This window comes from Varroa jacobsoni, unplaced genomic scaffold (assembly GCF_002532875.2).
Source record: "Varroa jacobsoni isolate VJ856 unplaced genomic scaffold, vjacob_1.0 scaffold_1101, whole genome shotgun sequence".
In the NCBI taxonomy this organism is placed as follows: Eukaryota; Metazoa; Arthropoda; class Arachnida; order Mesostigmata; family Varroidae; genus Varroa; species Varroa jacobsoni.
In genome coordinates, this window is record NW_019214003.1 from 88,590 (window position 1) to 107,503 (window position 18,914).

Sequence of the window (18,914 nt, forward strand, 5' to 3'; positions counted from 1 at the left end):
ATTATTTTTTGGCTTTGAATTGCAGTGTGCGCTTTTAGTGTGTTTCTTGGTCAAATATCTCATCATAAAACAAACATTTAATGTGCTGAAGTGTTTCCACTGTTTCTAAACTTCTTATCACCATTATGGGTTGCTTGATTCCCGGATATCGGTAGGTGGCGCCGGTTTCGTTGGTAGCCATCTTGTCGATCATCTGATGTCACATGGCCACCAGGTGACGGTGGCTGACAACTTCTTCACGGGCTCGAAGCGGAACGTGGCGCACTGGCTGGGCCATCCTAATTTTGAATTGCTACAACATGACGTCGTGAACCCATTATTTGTCGAAGTCGATCAAATTTATTCTCTCGCTTCACCAGCCTCACCACCACACTACATGATCAACCCGGTGAAGACGATCAAAACCAACACTTTAGGTGAAAAAGCAGCTCAGTTAACGAATCAGAGTTTTTTTTTATCTTGCTTTGTTCAGGTCTTGCTAACGTCCAGTAATGGCAACATGCCAAAACGTTTATTTTTTGATCCATTTTTATTCAGTCGTTTATCCATTAATCCCTTTTTGAAGCACACTATCTCACTATGTCAAGCTACGGTAATGAAATGATGGCACGCGATCTCTTCAATGCTCTTTTAGGTACCATTAACATGTTAGGGTTGGCCCGTCGTGTAGGAGCTCGTATTCTAATTGCTTCTACCTCCGAGGTGTACGGGGATCCGGAGGTGCATCCTCAATCGGAAGATTATTGGGGACACGTAAACCCGATAGGTCCCAGGTATGGGAGCCTTTTCGAAATTTTTTTAAATACTCAATTTTAAATTAATATTTTGAGATGGTAAATATAAGTATGTGTAAAACCGTTGAGAGCGGATGAATTAGCGGTTATTCGTTCTACGTAACATTAGAGTTTTCTTTTTCTGTAGTACTTTTGTGACTCATGTGTACACGTCTATTTTTTGACACTGATAGATCCTGCTACGACGAAGGCAAGCGTGTAGCGGAAGCGCTGGCATACGCGTATGCTAAGCAGGAAGGTGTCGAAGTGCGTGTGGCTCGCGTGTTTAACACGTTCGGGCCTCGGATGCACGTGAGTGATGGGCGGGTCGTGAGCAACTTTGTACTGCAAGCCCTTCAGGGTCGTGATATCACTGTTAGTTGCTATTGTCAAATATGAAAATCAAATTAAAGAAAAGCTGATTTGAAACAGTAACAAATACAGTGAGAGAGATTTACAAAATGAAATACTGCTTAGTACCTGCTTTTAGTTGTTATTTTTAAGGTATATACAATATAGTTGGTAATCAACGTAAAATGTGCTGATATAACATTCGTGTCTTGTGAGAGTAATTTCTCATGGCTTTTACGTGGGTGTTGTTGTGTCTTTGCTATTTTACACATGGCGTTGTTCGTAGATTTATGGCAATGGTAAACAAACCCGATCGTTCCAGTACGTGTCGGACCTCGTCGATGGCCTCGTACGCCTGATGAATTCCAACTATACGTTGCCAATAAATCTTGGCTATCCCGATGAATACACTATTGCAGAATTTGCCCATCTCATCAGAGATCTCGTAGCCAACCCATCTGCTCGCATCGTGCATCAGGATGGCGTTATTGATGACCCTCAGAAACGAAAGCCTGATATAACGCGAGCCAGAAAAGAGCTTAATTGGGAACCAAAGGTACATTGAATTAAATTGGAATAAGTTTGCCGAGTTACTGACCGGCTTGTTTCTATTTTTCTCTATAAACTCACCAAAGCGACCAGACGGATTAACTAATTCGAATGGTCGCAATAAAGGAGTAAGAATGAAGTGAGCGTCTGTCGAACTTGGGGATACGACTGACTAATTTGTGATTGTAAACCTAAGAAGACCAGCGCAACAGAAAACAATATATGACAAATCTGTATTTTTTTTTCTATAAAATACGTTCAATTTAGGTTGCGCTTTAATTTGAACGTCCTCGAAAGCCTTTGCATCATATTATACATTCGTGTCGTTTTTAATACAATTTATATTGACAGTATACACTAATTTCCCTGTGAAAAGTCTTAAACGGATAAGCCCTTAACTAAAAAAAGCCTAAATCAGGATCGCTGGTTGAAGCCTGTGGCACGACCTGTATTAGCCATATGTTGTCTGGTGGAAGGGAACAAACCTATTTAAATGTCTGTTTTTCAATTTTTTTTAGGTTCCACTTCAAGAGGGACTCCTGAAGACAATTGCTTACTTTCGGAATGAACTCGCGATAGCGCCAAAGCTAGACGATGAATTGTAGGATTTTATAGGGAAAGGAAACTCTCGTATCTAGTTTTTGGATGGCATCCTTGAGTTTAAATTTGTAATGGAGTGTGATTGTACGTATTTTGTGGATTCTTGTACGTAAGCCAGCTTTCTATCGTTAGCGTCACTGGGTTTAGTGATACTGGTAGATTTAAATTTGTATCCATAGCTGAGAATGAAAATACGAACAAACATTCTACTGATATGGCCATGTCAGGTCCTACATATCGTATTCATATTTGCGTTGAAATGTTCGCACAGCTTAATCATTTATTAAGGCGCGCACCCGTTATACATATGCGGTATGAAGAGATGCATGTGGTGTCTCCATATAGAATTCTGTAAGATTCTTAGTACTGTTTATATAAATCTGTGCCTATTTATGGTTGATATATGCATACTTTCAGCCGTTGACTGGCTACAAAATAAAAAAATCCTAAAAAAATAAAAAAATCTTTTGCTACAAAGTACGATTATAGAGAGTGATTCGGAAGATGCTGGTAGATAAACGACCCGCAGTGAGAACATATTAATGATATATAAAATAATAATAGCAATAGTAATTGTCTGTGTGTGTGTGAGAACGGTTCTCTGCGCATTGGATGTGAGGTGGTGACGTTGTATTGTTAAATTGGAAATAGCGTTTCATGCCACCTGCTGGAATGCATTAAGGCATAAATTCTTTGCCAGGATAAAGAAAACTAGTAATGGACCGGTATAGGGTTGTATGATATCAATCACAACGAACATGCCACGAGTGTTAACTCCATTAGTGTAGCATTTGTACAAAGAAATAGAAGAACAGTTGCTGTTGGTAAAGTAAATAAATGAGTAATAAGTATATGTATTGATGTGATGAGTTTTTATTTTGCTAGAGTATTTCGGAAAGAGAAACGTGAACATTTTTGGGGCCACGAAAGTAAACATTTGTAGAAACGACAATATTTATAGTTAAGTAAGAAAAATGCAAAAAATAATGCATTGCATTATTATAATTACACTGTAAGTTGTAGCCAAAGCTGAATACTCATCCTTAAAGAAAAACAAATCGAGAGTTGAAAAATACCCATGTTTTCGCAACCAATATAATTCATTAACTACGGCGGAATACCGTGTCAAGACATACCGTTTTTAGGGTCGTTCTTGGCCTTTTGACTTCATGCTTGCTATTATTTACATCAATGATAAAGCTAAAGCAGTTCCTGAATCCTTTATATAGATTATAAAAATATATTTGTATGCATATTTTTTTTTGCCTTCATAAGGCTATCACTTTTGCGTATCAGCCTACAACCACTACCATGACCTTACATTATCCTTTATTGAGGTAAGACTGTTATCGAACTTTAAAAGAGTTGAGGAGATGTATCTAAGAAAAATCAAGGATAGGTGATATGTGTATAATAGGAGTTCGATTTAAGGGCAAATTGCCTTTTTTTACTAACTCAGCTTTGCATAATATTAATAGCAACGGTTTAGTAATCTACGATTTATCTTAATTAAACATAACATTTTTTGCATTTTCTATATTTCTTTGAAGATCTTGGATAAGTGTATTATAATTCGTGACTGTGGTAGCTTAGTGGATCATGTATTCGCATTATATATATAGTTAAAGTATTATCTACTGAAGCACACGCACTTGTCTAATTTCAACGATATTTCAAATTTACCGGGTTGTTGCTTGAATCTCGTCTGTTTCTTTTGGACATGTGATTAGCGTAAGCGCCTGTCGGTGGCAGTTGCCGGCGCGCTGCGGCCGCGTTCACACTTGGACGGAGATCGGCATCGCCAAAAACCAACTATTTTCCATATTGATAGATTTTCCGTGTGAGTGGTTCGGTATATATCACAGCTAACTCTGTGTCTATCTTTACGTTATTGTCGCATCTGCGACGGCGGGGGGCGGGTCTGTATAAATCTATGTGTTTGTGGATGTGTGATAAGTGTGTATGTTGCTCGGAATTGCCGAGGGCCGGTGCAGTGCAAACTGGCGGCTTCTTCGGACGCGATGTTGAGCTGCGCCTCGGCTCCACGTACGGCTACCTGCCGAGGACGTGAGGCACTTAGGAATCACCCGGGACCGTTAAAAATCGATGACGCTTTTGACTCCAGTACCTATGATTTACTGTTTCCTCATCAGAGCGGTAGCACCAATGCTAATAATCTCAACATTCTCCAGAGCAGTAGTTCAAAATCACCTGTAAGGTACGAAAATATTCTAACGTTAATTCTTTCAAATAGCTTACGAGCATGCGATGGTGGTAGAGTGCAAGACTTAATCGAAAGATTAGAACTGTAAACATGCTTTGGCGTGGCTGTTTATCTTAGAATATGCGGTGCGCGCACAGACGTCTCAGATGAAAAACAATAGTCATTTCTGAACGACGGAATACTCAGGAAAGTAAACCACTTTTTATGTTTTTAATGATACGCTTATTGGGAGAACCCAGTAGTCCTAATCACGACGAAGTAAAAAGGTCTACGTATTTCACTCGTATTCAAACTGACGACATTTGGTAGTTATTTTTCGCTTTATTCATAGAGATACTCGAAAGTTTCCTAGAAAATTCTAAGATGATAGTATCTCACTTTAGAGCTTTACAAGGGACAAAAAGTTTACCGACGCTTAAACACCGCTCATTGTTGTATCCAGATTCTGCTTAACGATGTGCATTCTTTATCGCGATATACAACTGATACTGTTATTTTGATTAAATAAGGATTATAATTGGAGGAAAAATACGTACACTAACAATATCTGAGTTAGCTTTGTCTTAGGAACTTACTAAAGATTATGGCTTCGTTCTCTGTGGTCTCGACGAGAAAGGATGCACCCGCATTATTACCATAAATATTTAGTCATCAATTTTATCTCTTGAAAGCCTTTCAGTGAAAAAAATATCTGGCAACTCGCTGATGTGCAAAGTGTTTCAAAATGCATGCCGAATAGTTCAGGGAAGTGTTAGAATTCGATAAAAACCATTTTTTCCGACGTAAACCACCCAAACTCAAGTGGAGTCAACTAAATACTAAAATGCGTATTGCCTGCAAAAAACCGTAATGTACCTTTTTTGATAAATTTCTAAATTTGAGGTCATTGCATTTTTCTTAGGACGGTCTATTGCTTGTCTAACATGATTGTCCGGGCTTTCTAGTGTAAATTTAATCTTTGAAAGATTTATAAAAAGTCCTGTCTACGAAACCATTGTTAGACCTCTTAACAATTAAGTTGCGAGAAACCATTTCACTACAACATTATTTATCTACTTCAATTTAATTCAACTTAGAACTTTTTTTTATTGACGTTGGTATATATAGGTGAAGCTACCGCATTCACCCTAAAATAATCAAAACTGAGTGTTTTTCGATGACTACTGGTGATGGTGCAGGGGTTTAATAAAGGAATGTATAAAAAAAAAACGACAGAACTAAAAGTGGCGTGGATAAGTTTATAAAATGACCCAGTCGTCTGTGTCAGTGATTGATCGGTTGACAGTTTAGTTGCTACTATAAAGAAGAACTAACAGCATAGAGCAGAAAATTGATTGATGAGCTAAAAGCCAGAGACGAGGTTTAAAGACCTTATAAAACAGAAGAATTTCAAATAGCTAATATATTTTCAAAAACGAATGTTATTTCCTTTTTATTAGTACTAAGCACGTCATAACTGCCCGTACTTCGTATATTTTTGCGATCTGACACAAGCTGTTTACCCTTTTTTCGAATTTTTGCAGAATATTTGCAACTAAAGGCCCTAAATCTCTACATACTGACAGAGACGACTGGGTCATTTTATAAACTTATCCACACCACTTTTAGTTCTGTCGTTTTTTTTTATACATTCCTTTATTAAACCCCTACACCATCACCAGTAGTCATCGAAAAACACTCAGTTTTGATTATTTTAGGGTAAATGCGGTAGCTTCACCTATATATACCAACGTCAATAAAAAAAAGTTCTAAGTTGAATTAAATACATTTCGCTGCTTATCTGCAATTGATACGTATAACAATTTCAAGGCTATAAGTCAAGAATAGTGAACGCAGAATGGCTCTTGTGTGACTTACTATTTGTCTTCGTATATTCAAAAATTACTGTTCGTTTGTATTCATTTTATATAAAATGCATATTAGCTTAAACAACAAGGTTCCTTTATACGTACATGTTTTTTTTTCTCAATTGGGAAATTATGCCACGAGACTCCGAGACGCTATTAAGCAACTTTTCTCTTCTGCTCTGTAGCCTACCACCCTTTAAAAAATGCTTAGTATGTACGGCGTGTCGCAGATATTCTGAGGTTTAAAACAAAATCAATAATTTTCTAAATGAACTATCTGCGGTATTATTACTAACAAGATGAATTACAATTTTAAACCCCCAGGACAACGGTGTATCGTCGCTACCGATCCACCGCGGGTGATGAGCCCGTGCAGGAGGAGCTATGCCTCCAGGGAAACGTTCTTGTACTCACAGAAGTCAAAGCAGACATACAACGAACACTGAAGACGTTTACACTATCCGAAGGACGTAATGAGGTATTCTGGGCGAAGTATTGCACTAATGACATCAAGTCACGTGCTGTTCTCAAGGTGAACCTTGAACAGGCGTCGATACATCTCAAGCGGATCAACTGCATATCAGCATTGAATTCTCGCAGTAAGTTGCTGCACACATTCAGTAGCGATGGTAAAGACTTTGTTACACATGTACCATTTGACGTACAACGCATTTGGCCAACGGATAAAGGCGTCTTGTTGGAGAGAGTGGCTTCAAGGGATAGCAAAGCTCCAAAAATCTTCTCTTTGTTCCATCCACTGGATGAATTGGCGCCCGTAGAGATCGTCTATACACCTCACAGAAAAATCATTCAACACGATGGTGTCAGCATATGCTTCAGTTCGGAAAACAGCGAATATGTGGTAATCTACAATAGCCGCGAGCTTGTCCATTCCGTATGTCGATTACGACTGGCGAGCTCCGCTGAGTTACATGGCGGGCTCAAAATGAAAGATACGTTGAGTTTACAACGTGTAAACAGCCCCGCCTTTTTTTCTTCGACGCCAGTTGTGTCGCCCGCTAATCAGTCCACACCAGTTCCTTCATATCCGCTCCGAAGTCGCCTTACAGACACTCCAAAAAGTCGTTCAAATCACAGCCCAGGACTAATGCGTGTACAGCAAAAGTCTACACCATTGAGAAGCACTCCAATTAGAACGCCTGTTCGAAGTGGATCAAGCAGCCACTTTTCAGTATCAACACAAAACCCTGACCTTTTAAGTGCCACATTTTCAGTGCCTGGATTCAATCGAACTTCTATGTCATCATCTATGTTAAGCCGTCTTAATGCAAACATCACAGTCATCTCAGAACCAGTTCTTTCAGATTTGACTCTCGATGTAATATTTATTGATAAATTGGTTGTGCCCAATTCAACAGAAAAAGTGCGCATCGTTGATGACCTCCTTGGAAACCAATATATTGTTCTGTACCTGGCTTCGATGAAGAAGCTGCGTCTCTTTAAATTGTCATCGGGAAACTTTGCACCCGCTGGTGAGATCGTGGCCTACGACTTTGAGCACGTTGAGTCGCTTAAGATGATGCTTGTAATGACATCCGCTGAGGGTCACCTATTTCTGTACAGTGGAACAACACAACTGTGCGCAGTCAATAACCCTTTAATGTCGTCTTCACCACTAATGCAGACCCGAAGATCTCGGGGCTCCAGCTCAAATGATCTCCTTCGTTCGCCCGTTAATGTTGCTTACCAGTTTAAGTCAGCTGGCGCTGATGTGGTGTATATCCAGGACGTTAGAGAAAATAAAGAGTATGTGCTTACTTTACCGCGCGCAAAATCATGCGAAACAGTTAAGAATTGTATTGAAGGTTTAGAACAGTTACTAGAGCCAGAGATGGTTCTACTAATAAAATCTAAATGGTTTCTTACCAAGAACTCTATGGACAGCAAGACTCCTGCCAAAGAGCTACAGACATTCATGTCCATGCTATTTCAACTTGTCGGTTTTGAAATTGAAGAACCCAGTTTGTCTAAACACAAGAGACAACGAACAGAGTCGGACGATGAGGAAGATTGGCAGTTCTTAGTGAATTTCAATAGTCTACGGGTTGGTACGCCCGGCTTCAAGTTCAACAATGTGCTCAGTCCACTTTGTTATCATATCTTATTTGCTCTACACATTGTATATGAGGATCTCAAGGTTAACAGTGTTTTAGGAGAACATTGTAGGGTTATGGCAGAGTATTTATGCCGACTTGCTTCGTCACTGGCGTTGTGCTCTTACCGTGATTACTATCTCCGCGATTTTCCTACAATGAAGAATGTCAAGGCTCTTAAGCAGCCTGAAAGAGGCCTGAGAAACATTCGCATGCCAGACTTTTTCGAGACTGAACCGCCCAGTTTTATGAAGTTCATTTTGAGTGCGTTAGCGGGCAACTCTGCAGGAAAGGTGTTTCCGTGTCTGGCCGGCGTGACTAGTAACATTCAGTGGGCAATCCAGGTGTTCGGATCACTTATTGCTGGAGGAGAGATGGCCTATAAGCATTTGCCTGCAATAAGAGTGTGGAAGAGCAGCCCGGCAAACCTTGTCGAGACTCTGTCATCACCCGATGTGTCTAAACTCAACGTACGGCTGGGTTACCGCTTTATGTTCAGCAATCTTATTCAGAAGTTAACTGAGCGGTGTACACACGACTTTAACGAGGAATTGTATTCGCTTCTCGGACGGAGAGATCTGGCGAAACAGGTCAAAAAAGTACATCTGTCGGGGAAAGCTAAACCACACTCGTTCGTATCATTACCCACCGAAGGAACAAAAGGAGGAGAAGGTTTTGAGAATTTGTTTCACCCTATGCTAGCGCTACGTTTCGGTGAAGATTATCGTATTAAAGAGGTGTGCTCGATGTTTGCGACATCGACCCCAGTCACAATCAATATTCAGCAGGGAGCTGACATGAGCGATCATGATTTCGCCGAGGAGCAAGAACGCCATTTATACAGTCTGTGTATTCGAACACTGGCGCTGCCTCTAGGCCGTGGAATGCTCACACTTGACTCGATCCACCCCATCATCAGTGAACCTATTGCTATTCCGCACTGTGATCTCACTGGACGAGTTCCACCTAAAAATACTGTGATTGAAATGAAGAACATCGAGACGCCACCGAATATGACACAGTGGCCTTTGTTCCATAATGGCGTCGCTGCCGGGCTACGAGTGGCTAGAAACGCCAAAAACGTGACGAGCGCGTGGATAGCTTTAAACGAGACGTATCAAGAGATGAATGCAGACACAAACAGTGGAAATAGTAACAACAGCAATAATGGTGGTGTTTTAGAATTCGGCGGTTTTATGCTAGGCCTAGGCCTTTCCGGACACCTTGCTGCACTAAACCCCGTATTCATATGCGAGCTACTCCGTAAACGTAACGCAATCATGAGTGCAGGCGTACTTCTTGGTTTAGGGGCATCGAAAAAGGCGACGATGAGTCAAGAAGCCACGAATCTAATAGCAATCCACATCGATGCGCTTCTTCCGTCGACATCGACGGAGCTTGATGTCTCTGCCGAGTGTCGTGTTGCCGCCATTTCTGCCCTTGGTCTGCTCTATTTAGGGTCAGGCCATCAACATATGTGCGACGTGTTACTCAGCGAGATAGGCCGTCCTCCTGGACCAGAAATGGAGCACTGCATTGATCGAGAGAGTCATTCTTTAAGTGCTGGTATTGCATTGGGGATGGTGATGCTCTGTAAAGGTGCGGATAGTTCTCAGGTAATGCAAAGCAAATTGAGTAACACACTATACAACTATATGGTAGGCGGTCCAATTCAGGGGGATGCGAATCGAACACACCGCTCGCCCAGTTATCAGATTCGCGAGGGAGACCATATAAATATAAGTGTCACTTCTCCTGGAGCCACCTTGGCTCTTGGATTGATCTATCACGCAACGGAGAACCAAAACATTGCCTCGTTAATGAGCGTGCCTGAGACGCAATATCTATTGGACTCTGTGCAGCCAGACTATCTGCTCCTAAGAACGCTAAGTAAAGGTCTTATTTTATGGTCTCGGGTGTCACCTACTAAGGAGTGGGTGGAAAGCCATCTCACCCAATTTATCAAGGAAAACGCTTTTAAGAGGCCCTCAGAAAATAGCCCACTAGACACTATTGATTATGAAGGCGCCACTCAAGCATACTGTAATACCTTAGCTGGAGCGTGCTTCGCCCTTGGGCTAAAGTTTGCAGGGTCTGGAAACAAGGATGCTTTTAAAACACTGATGCATTATACAATGATGTTTTACGACATCCAAAAACAACCGGCAGCTGAACAGGCAGGCAAAAACACGATTGAAACCAGTTTATTGGTATGCTTGCTTGCCTGCAGTCTTGTCATGGCAGGAACGGGTGATCTGGACGTGCTTCGACTCTGTCGGGTTCTTCGGAAGAGGATCGGCCAGAGCACCAATTGCGTGTTCTACGGCAGTCATATGATGATTCACATGGCTATTGGATTTCTATTTCTAGGAGGCGGAAGTCTCACGCTATCCACAAAGCCTGAGGCTATTGCCGCACTTGTGTGCGCCCTCTACCCAAAATTTCCGACCCACTTTTCGGATAATCGTTACCACCTCCAGGCTTTGCGTCACCTGTACGTATTAGCTGTAGAGCCCAGACTTCTTGTATGTCATGATGTTGTGTCGAATAAGTTGGTCAAATCAAAGATCAAGGTTTCTCTGAAGGGCAAAGGTGAAAGTGAAGAAATGTTGGCACCCTGCAATCTACCTCCATTCGAATTTATAGACACTGTCACTGTTGACGACGAACGCTATTGGAAGGTCGAATTCCGTGAAAAAAATATGCACCTCCTGAAGGAGGTCCTCCAGAATCGATCGTTTGTTTATGTGAAACAAAAGGCCGGCTGTCTTTCATACGTTGAGGACCCACAAGGATACCGAACAACGCTCGCCCAGTGCCATATCAAGGAAGCCCTGCGCGGTCGTAACGTGGAAAATCGACTTCAGCACCTCGAAAGCTTCTCAAACACTCCAATGGTAGCGAAGTTCGTGGAAAACCTGCTTCTGCCTGGCGCGACGCGAGACCAGGTTCAAGAAAGACTCTGCACAATCGTTATGGAGTGTGCAGCTGATGAACAGATGGAACTTTTACCGATTCTCACCGACTTAATGTCACTTCGACTCGAACCCGACTGCACATTTAACCTGCAGCAGTTCAAGATGATTAACGAATTTTTGGCGTATTCGTTCCAGAAGCAGATTTCTATCTGTGGAGAGAATGTTGTACGCGAGCTCGTGGCCGAAGTAGAATCACAGTTAGAAGGTTTCAAGGGGACGGGCAGCACTACCCACTCTACAATCAATAATGCCTCATACGAAGTGTGGTACGGTCGCCGACCAGAGCAGGTCCCTAGAGGGCTTCCGGCACTCTTCCTGCAGCTTAAGGATTCAGAAATGTCGCTTAGCGCAATTGTCAAACTGTACAATTCGTTGGCAGATTCCTGATTTTCAATCCGTTTACAAAAATACCATACAAATACATTTTGTACAGTTGTAGTCACCAAATCAAATGGAGTTACACGAATGGAATTTCATACTTGGTGTAATTGGCGGTTTTTAGCTTTCTAGTAAAAGATGTCATGTAAATTAGCAGAGCTTTTGTCTAATCGCGGAACATAGGGAAGAGTTTGGTCATGGTGTTTGTGGGTGGCAAGTGCAAATGCTGACAGTGGCAAACTAAGTTTGTAGTGGGCACAAGTGGGACTTGATGGAATCAAAAAATCTGTATATGGGAAACGCAGAGCTTAATATTGTTGTTGATATCGAATCTCCCTGTTAAATAGTAGCAGTAAATAGATGTGTAAATAATTTGTATTTGCCTGATGTATTTTGTAATTCTCTTTACATAGGAAGAAATATATAAATAATAATAATATTAATAGTTATAATTTATTACTAGATTTCGTGTGACAAAATTGTTTACGTTTATATTTTGATTTATCCAAGAAAAACTCGTAAGATATTAAAAGATGACTCCTCTTTATTGCTATATTTAGTGAAGGAACCGATTCCGAATTTGAAAGCGATGTAGAAAAATGCTTACAGAGGAGCGGTTATAAACACTATATATAGTGTTCTCTGTAATTATGTATAAATATAAATATCTCCCATCTCTCCATCAAATGATATATATCCTCTTTGTCACGAAACAGCGGGTTTCATCTCAGGGAAGCTTTTCAACCACGGTTTGAGTTTTTGATCCGTGTTGAAGGTAGGGCCACGAAGGTAATTGCCCAATGAATAGGAAAGGCAGAAGTCTGTTGGTGCGAACAATGAGAGTGCAATAAAATCTCTCATTCGAAGTTGGAGAGAGGAACTTTGACGATGTTTACTGCGTGTGGCTTCGCCTTGGTATACAGCCGGATGGCCTGATTTCGTACATCGGGCTTCTTTACTGAATAGTCTTGTTGACACGATGCAGCTGGACCAAATCAACGCACCGATCAATTAGCTAACTCGTAGGAAATAACCAGTAACCAGTGAATCAGGCTTTTGCAGTTCCATAAAGATTTTTGTCGTGCGTCCTACTTCAAAGGTCCTCCACATGGTGGTCATCAAACTTAGCTGATCGACCTGAACGGCGTCCATTCTTCAGGTTCCGGTACTGTTTTCAAACTTAGTAATCTGCTCTTGAGCATTGTTTTAGTGATGGCATTATCACCATACACAACGCAAATATCCCTAACTGTTTCGTCGGTATTTTGGTGTCAGTTCCGAAACCCACACTTTTTTCACCTGGAACATCCATCCTTGAGAAGACCTTTCGAGTTGAAATTGGATTCTTAACATAGTATTATTCCAGCACGATGATAGAGCAGGAAGAGCGTTTTCGATTGATTTAACAGCAAAACAGGAGAAATCAGAAAGTTTTTTTTAAAATGCGGAACTTATTTTTCAGCCTAGTGCACAAAATAGTTTCCTCAACATTCCATACCAAATATACCAAGATCTTGAAGTTTGGCGGCTGCACATCTCAAACGGTCTAAATAATATAAAACCTATACTATTGTTGTTATTATTGTAGTACTGTATTGTCGTCATTTGTCCATATTATGTTTCAGGATCACCATACGAGGTATTTATTCAGTGTTGTAAAGGTTGATAAAAGTCACTTGTTTGTGTACCATTGGTATGATGGAAATATTAAACATTTTACTCATTTTATTCGTAATATTCATGGGCCATTGCTTATGTTTAACATAAATAGCATAATATAGCATCTTCGCGGATACATTATTAGGTAAATGGAATTTTTCCAGTTTCATTATCTTCATGAGTCTTATATGCAGTCTACAAAAACTGTTATCGAAGAGTCACCGAGAGTGAAACCTTCGCAGAGCGAACGGCGTGCTCTTTAAATATAGTGGGACAGTTTCATAACATCCGAAGTGATGCAGATATACAAATTATTTCCAGTCCTGTGAAGATCCTATTCGACAGCGTTTCTTTTTATTCTCTACAACTTTTGCCTAATTCGTCCGACTTAACAAAAACAAAAAGTCTTCAGCATTATTCTTAACTTAGCCTCATGGTTTTAGCGTACAGACAAAAGAAAAAATAACTTTAAAGTAACGAGCTTCTAGCGTACATTTTATCTTTCAGGGCTAATACAACTCGACAGTAGAAAGGCGTTCGACTCTGCGTCTATGCAGCCATTAGTACAATGTTAGCATTAAACGTTCTAAGCTATAAGTAGTCATACTTCATCCGTTGACTGTATACTGAAGTAAAGATGTTTGTCAATTTGAATGAGCTCACTTCTTCATATATGAGGCAAACCATGCTCAGAAACTACGGAATAAAATGGCCGAGGGCATTAACACGTTTTTTCATGCACCGCATTATTCATAAATACCTGTTTTGGGAAATTTAAATTAATGTGATATCACAGTGGAGTATTTTGGGGTAGGTTCGAATGTCCTGTTGACCACATGTAGTTGACATGTTTGTGAGATCTTCAATTTTATATAACATTCTGTCAAAGATTTGTAGTTAACTTTTAGGAGCTGTTTCATGAATCGTGTAGACAGGCTGACCGAGCTAATAGATACAATGGAAATTATTGGTAGTACCAGTTTAAGCAGATACAGACATATACATTTTATGCCAACATTGGCTTGTTCGGAACTGTTCAGGGTGCCCAAGTACTATTAATAAACAGAATTGAGTATATATCTACATAGTCTTTGACTATTTTTCAGTAATAACAAAAAAGAAATAAGAGTAATCAAATTATGGGAAAGAATTTAATTCAGTGTTTAGAATCAGGGCTTAGTGATTATGGTTGTCTTGGTCAGGGGTAACTGTTCTGGTAAAATTCATCGGAGATTTGTGAAAACACAAAATACGAATGTCTTCCACCGCAGTTCATTACCAACGCAATCATTTTAGGAACGGAAATTGTAGAGAAAGTGGCTACTGCTGAGAACTTCAAACAAAAGAGTAAACTGGTGTGGTCATGGACAGCTTTAGGCAAGACAGAGCATAGTCTTGGTGGCCCCTGTCGGCGCATGCTATAAAGTAATGATAAAAACGCTAAAAATGAAAAAAGAAATACAAATTGAGTACCTTTTAAACTGAGTTCATGGTAAATAGAAACACGTATGGTGTAGTCTAGAGACGATTTGCAAATCTATTATCTGCAGGAAGCCTAACTAAAGCACAGCATTTACGTAGACGAGCGATGGGTCAGTTGTGTGTTACCTACTAGAGGAGTGTCAAGCAAAAGTATAGCTTCAAACAAAAGACAAAACTGCTTCGGTAATACTTCTGAATGGGTTCAGAAGTATTAGGTTCAGGGTAAGTTTATGCTAAAACTTGCAATTGACATCTAAGACATTTGTTGTTAAGAAACAGTGCCCGAAAAGAAAACTATTGAAGATGGCAAATAATTTGAATTCGTGAAGAGCCTGATGGATGTGTGACGCGACAGTACGACTTTATTGCTGTGCTACAATCACGGCCTGAATTAAAAGAAATAGATCCGAACGAAAGCTTTAGCGCCCATAATCTTCAGGATCCACGTGATTGGGATTACCTGCATGACTTAAAGAAACAATAAGCAGTATGTCCTACAATCCGTATCTCCTTAAGTGTACTCATAGCTTCTAGTCTAACATAACGTAGAATGCCTTTGCTTTAGGTTATTGAGGCCTTTAAGTAGTTATAGTAAAATTCTGTATTAAACTTTGATTTTTAACATTTTTTTTTTAAATTGAGACAGGCTTTTTAAGAAAGTTTACAGTTGTGGCGATAATAGGTCGGCGAATTTTTGTACAATTCTAGATATTCTGGGTGTAGCACGTGAAAACCACGGCAGGCCTATTTGCATTATATCTTGCCCATCTCTGAGAATATTCATATGAGCGAGGCTCAATATTTCGGCATGCCTCGATCAAAATTTTGGCTAGAATTCGAGAACCTTTAATACAAGCTAATTTCTCCCAATCTGATTTAAGTTTACCGCAATTTTTCTACTCGATGATAAGATGGATAACTCGCTTGCAAAAAACGGTGGAGCCAAAGAAATTATACTTTATCATTCGTCGTCTAATTGGACGTTTTCTTTCTTTTCGTGTCTTAGTCGTGTTGACGTTTTCGTTTGTTATGAAATCTGCAACATCCTGCCATAATGAAAATACATCTACAATTGCAAGGACACAAGGAAGATAGAAGCATCAAATAAACACAGAAGAACTCCAGCTGTTCGTCTGCAATAAAGTATTTATTGAAAATTCAAAGGCAAATGCGTCGTTGTAAATTTATAGAGAAAAATAACCAGCAGTCAACACAATCGAAAAAATATAAGGAAGTCGGTATTTTATTGCCAAGAAAATTTTCGAGTTCAAACAAACCCTTCTTATGAAAACAAAGTACTTATATTGATGTACGCTCCAGTTTTAACACACAGAATATTCGCAAAGGCAAGGAATTGCTATTCAATTTCGAACGGAATTCGGTGTGAATTTTATGGTAAAATCTGTACTAACTATGCACTTGTGCAATTCTACGTAGAAAATATTCGTTCGCGGTTCCTGCATTTTAATCCCATTCAGAATCAAAAACAGAATTGAATGTCTGTGGCGTACGGATTGAGCTGGTCACGAGTGTTACCGAGCGATCCAGTCGAAAAATACGAACTATTTTTGTTAATCCTATTCAGTCTTATCATTATCAGCATGTTAACAACTGCGTTGCTTTATCGATTTCTGTGCTGTTTTGATTTAATCGGTTCTAGGAAATAGCCTTATAAATTTCAGGCGTCTGCTGAACGGTCAATCAAGAACTTTTAAGTGTCGGCACAGATTATAGGAGTGAAACTAGTTCAGCGATAATTTAAGGCAACTCTATATTCATTGTATTGTGTTGGGTAATCACATTGCTCTTTTTGATTTATAGCAGCACGCCAATAGAGTCTCCTGATTCCATGTAAACCATCCATGTTGATTGCCTCAGAAACACGTAAGGTTAGGACTTACTAGTTACCGTAAAACATCCTAGAAAACTTATCCCCGATACCTAGCAGTTTTTCTTCAAATTTCTCGTAGAACGATACATAAATTTCTGCATAAATATAAGCTTTACAGTTAGGCTTTAAAGAACGATACATGGTTAATGAACACGACGAATGGCATTATTAAATATTGTACCGTTCGTTTTTATCGTTGTTTGGCTTGTGTTTCACCGAAAATCAATCTTAGTATTGATAATTGCTGACCTTGGCTTTTTTTTTTATTTAAGTGTCGTTTGTTGATTGCTGGGAAGGTAATCAAATATCTAGAAAATGACAACATTTTTATCCCACTGTTTTTAGTTATTGCGCTGCTAAACATCATTGTATGTAGACTGCCATAGATCTTACCCTTTTCTGGCCTTTAAATCAAAATTATCGTAGTTAACAAACATGCAACTGTAAGTGAATGATAGGATAACAGACATGCGCTAAATGACTTAGGGAATTACATTATACGGTTTAACCCGTTCCTGACTTGCCCATAGGCATATACACCAAAAGACCGTCAGAGACCTATTTGTAAATATAAGCATACATGTTCGTTATAAAATTTTATAGATCTAATTGTTATTAGTCTACCCGTATGAACTAAGCAAGACTAGTTTACTAGCTATACAATTCTTGAACGATTGCCAGACATCAACGAATTACTAAAAACCAGGATAAAAACACAAGCGTGATGCACGTGAATCCGAAGTAAAAGGAATTTTTTGTTTATTAAAATCGGACAGTTCCATACGACGTTAGCTAACACATCCAACCCAATACTTATTTTGTCTTGGTAAGCCGGCAGAAATATCCGCTGAAGACTCAAGTGTTCAAGTCTAAACCCAATAATACTTTAACGGTATATACTAAGCTACCGTGTGCGTTATGATAGTGTGTTATGTGTGTCAGTTAGCATTAAAAACTGAACATCTTTTTGCATGAATCCATATAAAAAAAAAAGCCTATTGAAAGGTAAAATCCTGGTTTCTTCTTACTGGCTTGATGGTCTACTAATTTCTTACTTTTGTAACCCATATGGTCGAGTTAATCCATACGGGTCATCACGTATGCCTGCTATGGCGTTGCATCAATGGAATTGCCACTCAGTTCATAAATGTAGGCATACAAAGACACATAATCTACACATATGTTACAAGGAGAGATATATGCTCAATATTGGTAAACTGAGCCCGTTGTCCGCCGCAGCAGAACACCTGTGATTGTTTCATCTGATCTTTTTTATTTATTTCCCCACTCTGTCTTCTTATCCACTCAGTGTCTCCCTTAGTTGGCATGAGAATTGCATGTTATTATTTTTTACTGAATCTTCAATGTATCTCAGAATCTTCATCGGTTCTTGCGAGCTATAAATTTCCAACGCAACTTTTATGCCTCGCGTCTTTCATATTTTAAGGGGCCCGATCTAACCGCCTGCTTCAACGGCCCTGGTCTCCTTTGGCTGTATCACTGCTTCTGCACTTTCTTTATATGGTAATATTATGTTTCGCTTTCACTGCTGACAAGTCACATCATCTGTTTTTGTAAAACATACATTTTTACATAATACATACGTCACATACATGTGAATACACACGTGGGAACACAGAAACCAGCGATATTCGGCAGGAGCAAGTGCGTACATATATATTTATAGGTGCATATCTGTCTTATATTAGTAGTTTATGTGAAGTGGTGAGATTCGGGTGGTGCGCAGCAGAGCGGAGCATTATCATGTGCATTTTGTTAAGAGAATTATGTTGAAATTTCTGCCATTGCAATTGCTGGTACAACAACAACGGCTGTAAATAGCGGTAGTATCGCCTTCTATTTGCTGTGAGAAAATGCTTCGATCTTGCGCCACAACAAAAATAAACAGTTGGCAAACGAAGTAGAGTCGAAAACATTGACTCGGCGCAAAAAAAATCATGTATGCATGGTCCGAGCCAGAATCTCGCATCTTAGTAGTCCTAAATGCTTAGGCAGTAGTCACTTAAAATAACGATACGTTTCAGCCGCTTACAATATGCTATGATGG

At 39.7% G+C, this 18,914-nt stretch overlaps 3 protein-coding genes across 5 annotated transcripts in view; all 3 read left to right on the forward strand.

Annotated features, from left to right (window-relative positions):
• Uxs (UDP-xylose synthase) overlaps positions 1-3,134 on the forward strand; it is a 5,815-nt gene extending 2,681 nt beyond the window's left edge. Inside the window, exons 4-8 of one of the 2 annotated variants that reach the window (XM_022844181.2) lie at positions 156-416; positions 635-773; positions 968-1,148; positions 1,411-1,680; positions 2,192-3,134. In XM_022844181.2, coding sequence (XP_022699916.1) covers positions 156-416; positions 635-773; positions 968-1,148; positions 1,411-1,680; positions 2,192-2,278 — 938 coding nt within the window. In that variant the 3' untranslated portion in view covers positions 2,279-3,134. The remainder of the gene's footprint in view (positions 1-155; positions 417-634; positions 774-967; positions 1,149-1,410; positions 1,681-2,191) is intronic. The other variant, XM_022844182.2, reaches the window with a different exon arrangement.
• A 51-nt stretch (positions 3,135-3,185) lies between these two features.
• Positions 3,186-16,118, forward strand: LOC111266603 (anaphase promoting complex subunit 1). Of its 2 annotated transcripts, none has more exons than XM_086970956.1 (3): positions 3,186-4,491; positions 6,669-6,943; positions 13,981-14,127. In XM_086970956.1, the coding sequence occupies exons 1-3, from the start codon at positions 4,295-4,297 to the stop codon at positions 14,046-14,048; spliced, it is 540 nt and encodes a 179-aa protein (XP_086827082.1). In that variant the 5' UTR covers positions 3,186-4,294; the 3' UTR covers positions 14,049-14,127. The 2 variants fall into 2 exon arrangements, with proteins under 2 accessions (XP_086827082.1, XP_022699954.2); XM_022844219.2 differs by lacking the exon at positions 13,981-14,127 and adding an exon at positions 15,962-16,118 and having other exon boundaries at positions 3,762-4,491.
• Positions 6,949-12,201, forward strand: shtd (anaphase promoting complex subunit 1; the record flags this gene model as incomplete). The annotated part of the gene is made up of 1 exon (XM_086970960.1): positions 6,949-12,201. A coding segment is annotated over one exon (4,875 nt), but the record flags the coding sequence as incomplete, so codon positions are not given.
• Positions 16,119-18,914: the final 2,796 nt, after the last annotated feature.